The sequence below is a fragment of the Neolamprologus brichardi genome, chromosome 3, assembly GCF_056152115.1.
Source record: "Neolamprologus brichardi isolate AB-2024 chromosome 3, ASM5615211v1, whole genome shotgun sequence".
Lineage (NCBI taxonomy): Eukaryota > Metazoa > Chordata > Actinopteri > Cichliformes > Cichlidae > Neolamprologus > Neolamprologus brichardi.
Genome location: NC_142106.1, coordinates 30,151,879 through 30,167,517, shown reverse-complemented (window position 1 = coordinate 30,167,517; position 15,639 = coordinate 30,151,879). Strand labels below are relative to the sequence as shown.

General features: G+C 38.4%; 1 protein-coding gene across 1 annotated transcript; it reads left to right on the top strand.

The window, feature by feature from the left end:
- Positions 1 to 10,304: 10,304 nt before the first annotated feature.
- LOC148104177 (Fc receptor-like protein 5) lies at positions 10,305 to 15,372 on the top strand. The gene is made up of 12 exons (XM_087836178.1): positions 10,305 to 10,344; positions 10,776 to 10,829; positions 11,041 to 11,307; positions 11,798 to 12,064; positions 12,187 to 12,465; positions 12,636 to 12,638; positions 13,646 to 13,924; positions 14,510 to 14,615; positions 14,710 to 14,792; positions 14,952 to 15,002; positions 15,091 to 15,156; positions 15,288 to 15,372. Exons 1-12 carry the CDS (start codon positions 10,305 to 10,307, stop codon positions 15,362 to 15,364), a joined length of 1,572 nt encoding a protein of 523 aa, XP_087692304.1. The 3' UTR covers positions 15,365 to 15,372.
- Positions 15,373 to 15,639: the final 267 nt, after the last annotated feature.

Below are 15,639 nucleotides of genomic sequence, written 5' to 3'. Positions count from 1 at the left end.
TAAAAATTATATGTTTTCTTTCTTTTTTCCACCATGTTTTCCTCATCTCCTCACCTTTGCTGGTCTTCACGACAACTGTTTCCGTGGAGACCTGCTAGTACTGATCTAATATTTAATAATAAACATTTTTTTTATATATTATCTCTAACAAATTGACAACAATGCAATTGTGATTAGAAAAAAAATAGCAAGAAAAATAAAAATAGATGCAGCTTACTGGTAAGTTGTCATGGTGAGCTATTTTTAGAACAGGCCCGTGGGTGACTTATGTGGCCCTTGCAGGCGACCTGGTGCCCGCGGGCACCGTGTTGGTGACCCCTGGTATACAGAAACATCTGTGCTGACCTGGAAGTCCTGAGGTCAAAATGGGAGACACCCACTAGTGTCATGGGCCTGGGGACCTAGGGCTCATGTGTTTTTTTGTGTTTTTACTTGGGCTGGCAGTCCTCTCAGGTCACCCTGCCTGTGTGTGCCCATGCTCTGCTGTCATGTGTTTTGTCTTGGCTCCTCTCCTGGTCCTCTGTTTCCCTGTTTGTATGTATTGGTATTTGTATGTGTGTGTGTGTGTGTGAATTCTGAAGGCCAGTTTACAAGCACTGTCAGGCCAAGAGGAGTTCCCCGCTGAAGCCGGCCATACCTCTGGCTCATCAGCCATTGCCAGTTGTAGGTGATTGCCTTCGTCAGGAGCCTCTCAACTTAACCTTGTGGCTGAGCTCCAGTGCTGGATCTTTTGTCAGTACAGCCCCACTTAGCTTGTCAAAGTTTTGTGTGTGTATTGCTTGCCAGTTTGACTGACATGTGTTTTATGTGTGTTTTATTACGATTCATGCCACAGACATTTGCACTGTGTGGAATTCGGAAAGAATCGCCACAGGGGCCACAGTGCGAGGAATGTCATCATTGTTTTGTCACTATTGTTGTTCACCGTTACCACTGTAAATAAAGCATAACACTTTGGGTGGTTGAGAATGACGGTGCTAACATCCTGTGGTGGTGGACAAGCAGAGAAAGATGGCCATAGTGATAGAAGAATAGCAATACCAAATGACAGCAACATCAAGTAAGAACACACACACACACACACACATAAATATCTATATCTATATATCTTATTCCCCGCTCGCCTCTGCGGGCGGTCTATATTTCAAGCTCGGGTCCTCTATCAGAGGCCTGGGAGCTTGAGGGTCCTGCACACTATCTTAGCTGTTCCTAGGACTGCGCTCTTCTGATCTCCGATGTTGTTCCTGGGATCTGCTGGAGCAACTTGAGGCTTGGGAGTCACTGGACCTAGTGCTCTGATTGCCACTGGGACCACCATTACCTTCACCCTCCACATCTTCTCCAGCTCTTCTCCGAGCCCTTGGTACTTTTCAAGCTTCTCGTGTTCCTTCTTACTGATGTTGCTGTCATTCAGAACTGCTACATCTATCACCATGGCCGTCTTCTTCTGTTTGTCTACCACCATTATATCCGGTTGGTTAGCCATCACCATTTTGTCTGTCCGTATCTGGAAGTCCGACAGGATCTTAGCTCGGTCATTCTCCTCCACCCTAGATGGTGTTTTCTAGTAAAAGCGCTATACAAATACAGGCCATTTACCATTCCATTTTGACCTTGGGACTTCCAGGCCGTATTCGGCACAGATGTTTCTTTATACCATGCCGGTCACTTGGTGTGGCAGGCAGGGCATACAGGGCGTTCCATGTATGCCCTGCCTGCTAGCATCGTGCACCCTGCTCTTTGTCTCATCCTGGACCATGGTGCTGATGCTCACCAGTCCCTGGCCTCCTTCCTTCCGCTGAGCATGCAGCCTCAGGGTGCTGGACTTGGGGTGAAACCCTCCATGCATGGTCAGGAGATTCCTGGTCTTGATGTCAGTGGCTTCTATCGCCTTCTTTGGCCAACTTATTATCCCAGCAGGGTACCTGATCACAGGCAGGGCGTATGTGTTGATAGCCCGGATCTTGTTCTTACCATTCAGCTGACTCCTCAGGACTTGCCTGACCCTCTGCAGGTACTTGGTTGTTGCAGCTTTCCTAGCGGCCTCTGCGTGGTTCCCATTTGTGGGATCCCCAGGTACTTGTAGCTGTCCTCTCTATGTCTGCAGTGTTGCCTCTGGTAGTTCGATCCCCTCAGTTCTAACTACTTTCCATCACTTTGTTGTCATCCAACTATATTTCTCCAGTCTGAGCGACATTCCGATGTCATTGCTGCATATCCTGGTCATATGGCTCAGTGAGTCAGTGTCTCATTCACTCTTGGCATACGGCTTGATGTCATCCATGTACAGGAGGTGGCTGACAACTGTTCCATTCCGTAGTTGGTATCCGTAGCCAGTCTTGTCAATGATCTTACTGAGGGGGTTAAGGCCTATGCAGAACAGTAGTGGGGACAGAGCATTTCCTTGGTAGATCCCGCACTTGATGGTGACTTGTGCTAGGGGCTTGAGGCTGGCCTCTAGTGTTGTATGCCATATCCCTATTATTGAGCTATTGAGTACCTGATGAAGGCTCTTGGGGTCCTGTTGATCTTGTACAGGTCTAGGCATTCCAGGATCCAGTTGTGGGGCATTGAGTCATAGGCCTTCTTATAATCAATCCAGTCACTGCACAGGTTGGTCAAACAGGTCTTACAGTCTCGGGCAACTGCTCAGTCTACCAGTAGCTGGTGTTTTGCACCTCTGGTATTCTTGCCAGTCCCTTTCTTTGCCCCATTCATGTACAGACCCATGTGCCTGCTCATCTTAGCCCCTATGACAACTAACAGGAGCTTCCATGTGATACTGAGGCATGTTATTGGCTGGTAGTTGGATGGGACCGGTCCCTTTTGGGGGTTCTTGAGGATCAGGACTGTCCGCCTCCTATTTGTCCTAAAAATTCAATTCATTAATGAAGTAAAGTATTTTGAAATTAATTCTTAACCCTTCGCTTAGCCATTCCAGGTGTCTCTCTTTGACTAGCATGCTCTTCCACTACATATGTATATGTATATGTATGTATATATATATACAGCTTACTGTATGTCCTATTTGTCTCAGTAAAAGTTTAAATCATTAATGAAGTAAAGTATTTTGAAATTAATTGAATGATTGAATTGTTAATGGATTGTGATAAGTTTGTGTGTGTGTGACTCTTGTCCCTTTGCAGTCTTCTTTCTGCCCTTTCTACTGTGCAGCACTATATTTGCAGCACTGCAATCATGTGTGAAGTACATAGTGTATGGTCAAAATCAACAACCTCAGCTGTTGACATGAAGAACTTTGGAGCTGTTGAGCACCAGAGCAGACTGTATTGACCACTGTTTGTGTTATTGGATAAATCTCTCAATATAAACTGCAAATCGAGAATACTGTAGACTTTTTCATTAACGCAAAACTTTTTTTAAACAATCAAACAAAAATACAGTAAATTCAGATCTACAAAAAACTACAATGATGAGAAGCAATATCAAACAGTATTAAAAGATCAAACTGGAAACGTCTTTGTTCTTCTGAGCAGGCTCCAATGCCTTCATGTGTGTAAAACTGTAGATAATGATCTATTCTGCCACAGGCTTATTTTTAATCTACTGAAAAACACCATGGTTTCGAGTCAGGCTACCGAGAAAACAGGAAATGCAGATTGTGGTCTCAGCCCAAAGTGGTCTGTTTTAAAGATCATAGAGCAGCGTGCAGCAAACAAGAGTGAGTTGACGAGAGTTGACAAAAGATGCAAAATATTAACAATGGAAGTTTCACTTCCATTGTTAATATTATTAACAATGGATTAATATTATTAATATTCTGTGAAAACAGATCAAAAATTGACAGAAAAAAAATGTGTGGGCATCAAGAGAAACTGTGAAAAGCTTGTTTTTCACACTGAAAAACAGCTGCCCTCAAGGGTCTCTGCGTGGACATGCTGTAAATGCTCATATATCTCTCAACAAGGCTATAGAACAAGACTTATGGTCATCACCATAAGTCAGGTAATACATCACAGCATATTCTGATGTGGTGTTCTACACATACTTAAATAGTTTGGACAGAGGGCTGGACTTCGGTTTAATGGAAGTAATCAATATCAGTCTTTGGTTTAAAGAAGGATGTAATTCAAAACATTTGTAAATTAAATACTAGAAATACATACTTTAAATTTCTACATGGTAGAGTTGCATAAACTTGATCCACAACATGTAGCTTTTGAAACAAACCTTTTTTGTTGTTGTTGTTGTTTTTTAATTGCAGCTTTTAAATAAGTTTTTCACATCATCTATTTGGATTTTCTTTCCTGATTTTTGACATTTAGTCAGATGCTCAGGTCTAATCTGTATGTTGATGTCCAAGTAAGACAAAGAATTGTTTCCAGATCAAATGTGTTAGTGCTTAATGTTACTTTGATATGCCGCCAGATAAAAAAAAGTAACTGTGAATCTAAATGTTGTCTTTAGATTTCGTGTTAAGCTTTAGCTACAGTTCAGCTACACAGTGAGTCATTTCCTGTGTTTGGGGTCACAGCCAAATTTAAAACATATTTCCAGCACAAAGTGAGAACATTCACAGATCTATTCTGAAGCTGAGCGAGCTTTTTCACTTCAGTGCTGCATGATAATCTTTAATCGAACTATGAAATACATTATATATGTTTTTATGAAGTATGGGGGAAACATCTTAACATATTTAACATAATTAACATAATCAATCAAAAGCAAAGACTACAAACCTATAAACTCTACAAAACTTTGATATTTATAAGTTAGAAGTAAACAACAATAAAAATGCACCCGTGATTTCCATTATCCACTGGACATTAAAATAAATAAATAAATGAAAAGACAGAATAAATGTGAGTTCAGGGAGAGAGAGAGAGAGAGAGAGAGAGGTACATCAGACCGACAGTTACTTTGAAAAAAATAAATAAATAAAATTGAGTTGCGGCTCAAACAGCATAAAGGACGCTGCATAAGAACAACACATATAACTGCAAAACTAAACTGTTCTAAAAAAAAAAAAAAAAAAAAAAAGATTTGGCTTGATGAATGCTAGGAGACCACTTTTGTCAAATCAGACCAAGATAAATGTGTTCAGATGGAGTCCAGAACAGGACTAGGTCTTGCTGTGTGTGCAGAGTCCCCAAGGTAGAAATGTTATGACAACCAGTACATATACATTTTTTTTTAGATTTATAGATGGCACTATGAATATCATTGGATATATAAAATTACTGGCTGATAAGGTGACTCCAAGTTCCCAGAGACCTGACAGAAGAGGAACATTGCAGCTTAAAATTGTTTCACAGGACACTTAAAAAATGCTGTGAGAGTTTTCAAAGAAGTAAAAGGCAAAAACTATGAACTGACTTCCTGACTTGGAACAAAATACACATTTGTATATTATAGAGAAAGACATGTGAAACACAACATGTGAAAGAAACCTATATGTGTTTGCCATGGACAGGAAATGTAAACATGTCAAACAACTGCTGTGGTCAAAGCTACAGGAACTGTTTGAGGTAGGTGTAAAAGTGAAGGAAGCACAGAGAGGTGACAGACAGAAGAAAAAGTCAGAGAAAAACTGACCTTATCTGATATAAGTTCAGCTTCTATTTCTGCATTTAATATTCATAGAAAACTCTTTGTGATCATCTGCATCACATCAGAGTGGATCAGAGTGCAGTGATGATGGGGCACACTTTGCTCTGCATGACGGGGTTATTCTGTAAGTACATTTTTGATGTTGTTTGATTTATTATTTGTTAGAATTACAGTGTATCACTGCTTTAAAACAATTTAACTGGGAGTTCAAACTGAGAATATTTGCATTTTTTGATGATATTTAAAGCAAAATGTTGGTTGGTATTGTCACGGATACAAATATTGGGGATGGATACAAGAGGAAAAACCAAAATAACAACACTGGTCTGGCCGGGTCAAGTCAAACGATGATTTAATGAATACACGCGTGGGAGATGGACACCATACAGCAGACAGCATCAGATCTCAAAATGGTGGAGCATTGATCAAACTCTTATAGCTTCTAGTGGCCCCCACCTAATCATAAAAGCCTAAACATTCACATTCTTTCTCTCACACAACGCCTAAGCTACGACCTTGGCTCCCTGTTTATCTGCTCCTGCTGAGATGGGGCAGAAAACCTCTCCAGTATGCTCTGTTCTCTTCTAATCAGACAAATAAGGCGATGACTTTCTGCGAACAGTATTTCTTATAACTCAGCAGTATAATGCATCATAAAACAATATCATTCATTCACAATAAATCAGCAGTCTAATGTAATGCAAATCAGTTTAACAAATGTAATAGTTATACCTTATTCTAATTCAGGAGAATAATGCAAACTAAAACTACATAATAATTCACAATCTCTAATTAGGGGTCTAACATGGCATAAAATAATAATATAATCCAACACAAACTAAAGTGATTTCCATGCTTCCTTTAATAGGCAGTGGGACAGTAACCTTTACAGTTTAAATGGATCCAGCTTAAAGTGTAGAGCTCGCCTCAGAAAGCAACACTGGGAGAGCACTAGTAATTTATAGTGTCACACGAATGCTCTAGCAACATTATACATATATTATAAATAGGATGAAGAGGAAAAATACCTCACCTTGAGTATTTCTATAGGAGAATGTAATGAGCACTGAAGTAAAGATGAAAAAGTCATGAGGCTCAAACTGACAGAAAATAATACTCATGATGAATCCGGGCATTTTGTAAAAGTGAATTTCCAAAATTCATCAAAAGGTTTCTGTGCATATAAACTAATATCAGGGCATTACAAAATTTAAGGAAACAAAAAAACTAAAATTTTAAATTGTTAATAGTTTAAAAAACTAATAATGTAACAAATTTTAAACAATAACAATGAGTCAAGTCCAAAAAGCAGTGGTGTATCCAACAAAATGCTCCACCCTAAACGGAGCCAAGAAACTGTTGGATTATAATATTATTTTATGCCATGTTAGACCCCTAATTAGAGATTGTGAATTATTATGTAGTTTTAGTTTGCATTATTCTCCTGAATTAGAAGAATAGAATAGAATAGAATAGAATAGAATAGAATAGCCTTTATTGTCATTGTACAAAGGACAACGAAATTGGAGTGCCACTCCCTTGGTGCAAAATGCAATAATAAATATAAATGTAAAATATAAAAAGTACAATAAAACAACCGAAGTACTCAGACAATAATAAGTACGATATATACAGGATAGCAGCATAATATAATGATAGAATGAATAGCAGCATAATGTAGTGACAATGGCAAGTATGGTAAAGTTAAGCAGGTTCAATTGTTTTGTGCTTATTTACTGCGGCGATAGCTCTGGGAAAGAAGCTATCCCTGAATCTGTTTGTCCTGGTTTTATGTGACCTGTACCGTCGGCCTGACGGTAATAGTTCAAAGAGTTGATTACTGGGGTGAGAGTAGTCCTTAATGATATTGCCAGCTCTGCTGAGGTACCGAGAGTTTGCAATGGCCTCCAGACTGGGCAGAGAGCAGCCAGTGATCTTCTGGGCTGTGTTGACCCTCTGCAGTACTTTCCTGTCTGCAACTGAGCACCCTGCATACCATGTTGTTATGCCATGATAACTAGAAGGTGATAACTATTACATTTGTTAAACTGATTTGCATTACATTAGACTGCTGATTTATTGTGAATGAATGATATTGTTTTATGATGCATTATACTGCTGAGTTATAAGAAATACTGTTCGCAGAAAGTCATCGCCTTATTTGTCTGATTAGAAGAGAACAGAACATACTGGAGAGGTTTTCTGCCCCATCTCAGCAGGAGCAGATAAACAGGGAGCCAAGGTCGTAGCTTAGGCGCTGTGTGAGAGAAAGAATGTGAATGTTTAGGCTTTTATGATTAGGTGGGGGCCACTAGAGGCTATAAGAGTTTGATCAAGGCTCCACCATTTTGAGATCTGATGCTGTCTGCTGTATGGTGTCCATCTCCCACGCGTGTATTCATTAAATCATCGTTTGACTTGACCCGGCCAGACCAGTGTTGTTATTTTTGGTTTTTCATCTTGTATCCATCCCCAATATTTGAATCCGTGACATTTGTTTGCAGATCAAAGTGAAATTTATTTGATTTGGTTGCTCAGATATTCTTGGTGTGTTCTGTGTGAAAAAGACTTCCAACTGACCCTCTTCCAGCTGTCTTAGAGTGAGAGACGGGTAAAGTCAGGTTACTTTTTTCATGCTTGATGGAAATGTATTTACTGTATAGTTCAAAGACTTTAATGATTTTGTGCTGGACACATAAGTGTAAGAAAATACCTGGCTGTATTTTCTACTGCAGCTTTTAGTGTCTCATCAACAACGTGTGGCTCTTTACAAAGCAGCAGCAGTGTACTTGATAATTATATAATTATATCTATGATAGGAAGGAAAAGGTTATTATATTCTTTACTGTAAACCATGTTTCTTCATATAAATATCCACAGCGGTTTGACCCTGTCTGAATTCAGTATTTTAAAAAGTAGGGCTGCCACATACATTAACACCGTCATTATGTTTGTGGTTTAAGTTATTATCGATGTTTGTGAGGGTAGTTAGCAATAAAGTTTCTAAAAAATATAAAAAGAATAACAAGGAACAAATAAAACAAAATGTCTGTTTCTGTAAGACCTCAGTCAAGTTTTAAGACATTAATTTTTAAACTTATTTTAATCTATCAGTGTGTTCAAATTAATTTTCAGGTGTAAAAACACCTCTAATTAGTTCTAGCAGTGTATGAATGCAGGTAGAGAGGAGTTTAGTTTAACTATTTATATTTTTATATATTGATATTTATTGTCTTTTATTCATAAATTTGTGTGCTTGGAGGTTTGTAAATATAAAAAAATATATAAATAGTTTTGAAAATTTTTAAATAATGTAATGTTAATTAATGTTCTTAACAATTAAACAAGTATTGGACTTGTGATCTCTTCATTTCATCTTTAGCCGCTCAGTCAGCTCACATACAGTGGCTTTCGGCCCCCTTGAACTTTTCCACATTTTTTCACATTACAGCCACAAACATGAATCAATTTTATTGGAATTCCACGTGAAAGACCACTACAAAGTGGTGTACACGTGAGAAGTGGAACAAAAATCATACATGTTTCCAAACATTTTTTACAAATAAATAACTGCAAAGTGGGGTGTGTGAAATTATTCAGCCTCCTGAGTCAATACTTTGTGGAACCACCGTTTGCTGCAATTACAGCTGCCAGTCTTTTAGGGTATGTCTCTACCAGCTTTGCACATCTAGAGACTGAAATTCTTGCCCATTCTTCTTTGCAAAACAGCTCCAGCTCAGTCAGATTAGATGGACAGCGTTTGTGAACAGCAGTTTTCAGATCTTGCCACAGATTCTCGACTGGATTTAGATCTGGACTTTGACTGGGCCATTCTAACACATGGATATGTTTTGTTTTAAACCGTTCCATTGTTGCCCTGGCTTTATGTTTAGGGTCGTTGTCCTGCTGGAAGGTGAACCTCCGCCCCAGTCTCAAGTCTTTTGCAGACTCCAAGAGGTTTTCTTCCAAGATTGCCCTGTATTTGGCTCCATCCATCTTCCCATCAACTCTGACCAGCTTCCCTGTCCCTGCTGAAAAGAAGCACCTCCAGAGCATGATGCTGCCACCACCATATTTGACAGTGGGGATGGTGTGTTCAGAGTGATGTGCAGTGTTAGTTTTCTGCCACACATAGCGTTTTGTATTTTGGCCAAAAAGTTCCATTTTGGTCTCATCTGACCAGAGCACCTTCTTCCACATGTTTGCTGTGTCCCCCACATGGCTTGTGGCAAACTGCAAATGGGACTTCTTATGGTTTTCTGTTAACAATGGCTTTCTTCTTGCCACTCTTCCATAAAGGCCAACTTTGTGCAGTGCATGACTAATAGTTGTCCTATGGACAGATTCCCCCACCTGAGCTGTAGATCTCTGCAGCTCATCCAGAGTCACCATGGGCCTCTTGGCTGCATTTCTGATCTGCGCTCTCCTTGTTCGGCCTGTGAGTTTAGGTGGACGGCCTTGTCTTGGTAGGTTTACAGTTGTGCCATACTCCTTTCATTTCTGAATGATCGCTTGAACAGTGCTCCATGGGATGTTCAATGCTTGGGAAATCTTTTTTGTAGCCTAAGCCTGCTTTAAAACATGGTCAGACCTTGTTAAGTTGTTATTTCTGTGTAAAAGGAAGCAGAGAGAAGAAGTTTTAAAAACTCTTTGTTTCCTTCACAGCTCTTTGTTATCTGCTGTGTTGCTGCTTCACTCTCTCTCCTTACAGAAAGTTGTAGAAGTTTTCAGACATGTCACTGCTGGATGTGAGGATGGGAGCCACTTTCACTTGTATTGTTCATTTAATACTGATCCATAAACATGTTTTAGCAAGAAGAACAGAGCATCAGTCATTTGTACCATTTCAGGTCATGTGATCAGAGGACTCTTATGTTTGTTACCAACATGTTTTTTTTTTTTTTTTTTTGACTTGATCAGATTTTAGTGCACTGACTCAGATCAGAGTGGAGCTGGTTTAGTTTATCTAAGAAAGGTTTGTTTCTGAATCAGTGCCGGTGTGTTAGCAGCAGAAAACATGAGGGACAGAACTGAACTTTAACAAAAAGTAAGTTGTTTATTCAGGCTGATGAGAAATGCAAAAAGCAAAAGTTAAAGGTAAAATTAAACTATAATCAGAAGTGGGGAAAGGTAAAGCCAGACATGGAAGAACTATAACTGTAACTGTAAACATGAACATGTCTTTAGTTTGATAAATCCTAAAGTTTCTGTCTTTATTGTAGTGCTCTGTACTCTCCTCGGCACTGGACACGCTCAAGGTGACTGAAAAGTTTTGACTTTACTTCTTTCTTTTCATTTATTTAGTAATGTTTCATCTCAAAATACTGAATAAATCTTAATTACAGTTCATCTATGTTTTATATGTAATTATTATTCAATATATGAACAGTGTATGAACATACTGTCACAGATTGTGTTGTGCATAAAAGTGTTTCAGATTGTTAACTTTGTGGTTGTGTTGGATTCTAGATGCTGTGCTAACTATTGAACCAAACTGGTCCAGTTTTTTCATCGGAGAGTTTGTTACCTTCAAATGTGACATGAATGAAGGAAAAGACACTGACTGGGAATACAAAACCAACAAGGATGGTCAACAATTAATCCGCTACAACACAATCAAAGAGTACTCATTAGAAATTAAATATTCAAGTCACAGTGGAGAATATCAGTGCTGGGGTCGCAGGAGGGGATCATCTTATACAAAGATCAGTAATACTGTCTCAGTAACTGTATCAAGTAAGTCCTCAATGATTAATAATGTGATGATTCCTCTTGAAATACTCATGTAAATTCTCAATACATTAATGTCAGCCCTGCAATACTCCCACTCTGTCATTTATTATTACTATATGTGTGTATTTTATTGTATAAATAAAATAACTGTGGATGAAATAAATTTTAAATAAGGAGAAGAAGAAACGTCAAAAGCTTAAAAAAAATTAAGGTGATGATGTTTCTGTTATCTAAACCTGAAACTAGGCAGATCCCTCTGAACCCATCATTGTGTTTCCTTCAACAGTGAACTGCATTAGTTTACATCAAGTGTGACTTCTTCAGGCCTGAAATTGGACAAACATTTATACTGTGTTTATTTAGAGATCTACAACCTGAATTACTGTGGCTCTGTCACCATGTTGAGACAGAAAAAGGGCAAACATTTGAAGTGTCCTAAACTACCTTTATAATGGATGAAGTGTACATTTTGTTCTCTTCTTTTTCATAACAGCAACTGAACCCAGGGCCACACTGACAGCAGGAAAAACAATCACACCAGTAGGGGGCAGTGTGACACTGACCTGCTCTGTGCAGAGCTCTGATGGATGGAAATATGAGTGGTTCAGACGAACCCAAACAACCTCTCAAGGTAAAATCAGAGATCAACAAAACAGAGATATCAGAGTATCTCAAGGAGGAATCTACAGCTGCAGAGGAACAAGAGGAAACCCAGATTACTACACTGATATAAGTGATGATGTCATCATTGAGATAACCTGTGAGTTCAGTCATTTAGTTTGAAATATACATTCACTCATGATTATCAAACATACAATGTGAAGTTTTCTGTGTTGATTTCATGTTTCTATTTGTATCTCAACTGTTAATATGTGTAAACAGTTTCCAATAAAGTTGTTGTAAAACAACGACCCAACTGGCCTCAGATATTCAGAGGTGAGACGATCACTCTGACATGTGAGGTGCAGGAAGGAGGTGAAACCACTGAGTGGGAGTATGAATGGAGAGGACCCAGGACACCCACACAGTGGACACACAATAATGATGTGACATTCAGAGTTTCTGAGTCCAGCAGTGGAGACTACATGTGTAAGAGTCGACGCAGAGATGACTCATATTCTTCAACAGAGTGGAGTGAAGCCTTCACATTGTCAGTATCAAGTAAGTCATGTTTGTTGTGTGATCTCCATTTGACAAATGTCATAATGGTCAGCACAGGATGAATTCAATGGTCTACAAAGCATGTTACATTGTTAGTCAGACAAAGAGCTGCAGCTGATAGTAGCCTCATTGTAGACAGTTTATCACCACTTTGTGTCATGAAACTTCAGCTGGTATAGAGACGCCAATGCTGACCTGCTGCTCCATCACCTGAGGACAAGAATGACAGAAATAAACAGGATAAATAAATAATATATTCAAACAAATAACAATTGATCTACAATTTCTATAAAGAAAATAATAAAAGTAATTCTGAACTATCACCTGATCAAATACTGCCATCTTTTAAAATAAATGAAACACACACAGACATACCACCAAAAATAATTTTACTGTTTCAATGATTAACATTCTCACAACTCTGAGTCACTTCCACTCACGTTTAGCAGGAGGCTGATTGAGGTTGATCCCTTTAAACTCCCAGGTCCTAAAGACAGACCAGCTTATTAATCAATATTCAAGTACTTTTTAAATACAGCCAAGAAAATATAAAACTTTCCCAGCTTCAATCAAAACGATTGTACAGTTTGTATCTCTTCAAGATCACCAAAATGTGGAGATGTTCACCATTTCCATCTGGTTATTTAAACTGTTTTGATTCAGTCATTTACTTTTTTCCCCTTTTTTTGCCTGTCCCGTTTCTTTAGCCATCAGAATTGATGTCTGAACACAGATACCCAACAGATTTAATTAACCAAGTGGATCATCATGGCCTTGCAGTATTGGTCCATTTGATCGACCTTTGTTGTTATTATTTTATTTTATCTTACTTTATTTCAGTTTATTTTCGGTTGTTACAGATGAGACAGACGTGGCTGGGGGAGAAAGAAAGATGAAGGAAAACAAAAGCAGAGGGGAAGAGAGACAGTGAGAAGGGAACTTAAAAAGAAAAAAAAATCTCCCAGATCACCTGTTGAGAGAAAAACAGAAAAAAAAGAGAAAACAAGCAAAAATAATAGAGCAACATAATAAACACAACACGATTGCATTGATCTAGCTAAGTGTAAAGTGCTTTGAGGTAGCAGCCAAGAAAGATGTAGTTTGTGTCTATGAACAGTGAACATCCATATGTACACGATTCAGTCATTGACTTTTGTTCTTTTACAAAACTGAACTGCAGATAAACCAAAGGCCAAACTGAGAGCTGATAACACAACTGTTCCAGTAGGGGGCAGTGTGACCCTGACCTGCTATGTGAACCCATCATCATCATCTGGATGGAAATACTACTGGTACAGAGATGAGAAATCCTCTGAAGCCCTGACCACACAAGATGCAGTTTTCCACTCAAATGGACAAATCAGTGTCTCACAGGAAGGACTCTACAGGTGCAGAGGAGGAAGAGGAAACCCAGTTTACTACACAGAGGACAGCCAAGAAGTTCACATTAACACAACTGGTGAGTTTGTATTCAGTAACAATGTTGAATAGATTGATGATTGAGGGTTACTATGAAGGTCAAACAGCATTATATTTCATGGTAACCTCTTTGGCATTGTAATAATGTTCTTATTGGACATGGTTGAACATGAATAGTCACATAAAATGTGGAGTCTAGAGAATCAGTGTCAGGAATGTGATCCAAGGAGGGGAGACTAGGTGGGATTATGAATGTGAAACAACCACTTTCAGCAAATCTCCAAATCAACATAAATTCACAATTAGTTCTGTAGCAACTCTACAAGTAACACTGCAAGTAGTGTAGAACAGGAGTCACAACATGAAACCACAGAGCAGAGTCATGCTGACAGTTTCTGACAGGAAACAGAAAATCTCAATATAAACATCAGTTTTTGTTTCTTTATATTAAGATTTGACACATTTGACATGTTTATATAGTAAAAGTTTGTAAAGCAGATTTACTGAAGTCAACATTTAAGAGGAAATTTTAAGGACTTGTGTCGATGTGTTCATTGTGGGGAATCAACACATTTTAAGTTTCTTAGTAATGAATTATTTTTTGTTGTCACAGTAACTGTGTCAGGAGCTGACAGCTCTTCGTCTCCTGTGTGGTTGACTGTTCGACTGGTTTGTGGAGTCTCTCTCATTATTATTCTCCTGCTCTTGTTGTATCGCTGCACAACAACCAACAGTGAGACCTTTTCCTTTATTTACTACAAACACTTTATCATTCAAAGACACAAATGCATCATGAGCTTCATGTAAAAGCAAAAGTCTTATTTTATATTTCAATAAAGGTGCCACTAATGAGCAGACGCTCAATCAGGATGAAGATCAGCAGCAAGTGTACTCCTCTCTTCTTCATGGTTAGTTTTTAATCTACATTCACATATTGTGATGCGATTTGCAACAAGACTGTACTTATTACATCTGCTGCAGATTTTAATATAAAGGTAATTTTCAAGAATATTTGTGTTTAAATTAGTATCACAGACATGAGGTGACTGATTTTCTCTGACCTGCAGGTGATCGTTCTGTCTATGAGACAGTCAGAAGATGTGAAAACACTGAAAATGGTAAAGTTTACACTTTCATTAATATAGAAGCTGGATGATTATACAATAACTGAGTTTAACATGAAAGTCAATCAGATTCTTATTTCAGGTCCAGCAGAAGGTGATTACACCAATGTCACATCTGTGATTCAGCTCAAAGTCATTAACAAGACAAGTGAGTGCACAAAATGTGAGATTTGAAATGCAAAATATACATTGGTAATTATTCTCTCTGATAACAAATGCATTTGTGGACAAAACAGAGGGTGTTTGTTTTGAAATGCTTTCATTTGATCACCTCAACAGGACGACGTGGTGACCCAGAGGAGAGCTCTGACTACAATAATGTCAATCCAAATTCAGCCACAGCTCTAAAATCTTAACAGCAGCTCTTTAGCTGTTTTTCTCTTTTTCCTTGTAAAGTCTCTTTGAACTTGAAGTGACTTTGAGTGAAAAGGTGAAGATTTTGAATTCAAAGCAATGATCCTGACAGCCTGAGTTTATATTTCCTTTAGAAAAAATTGCTCAGTGTGTTTCACTTGTTTCTCTCCCATTAGATAATAATTTTGATGAACTTTAATGTGCTGTAGATCTGTTTATTTTTGTTTTTAACTAGTTCTTTATTTTTTTATATATTACAATTTTCTTTCTGGGAAAC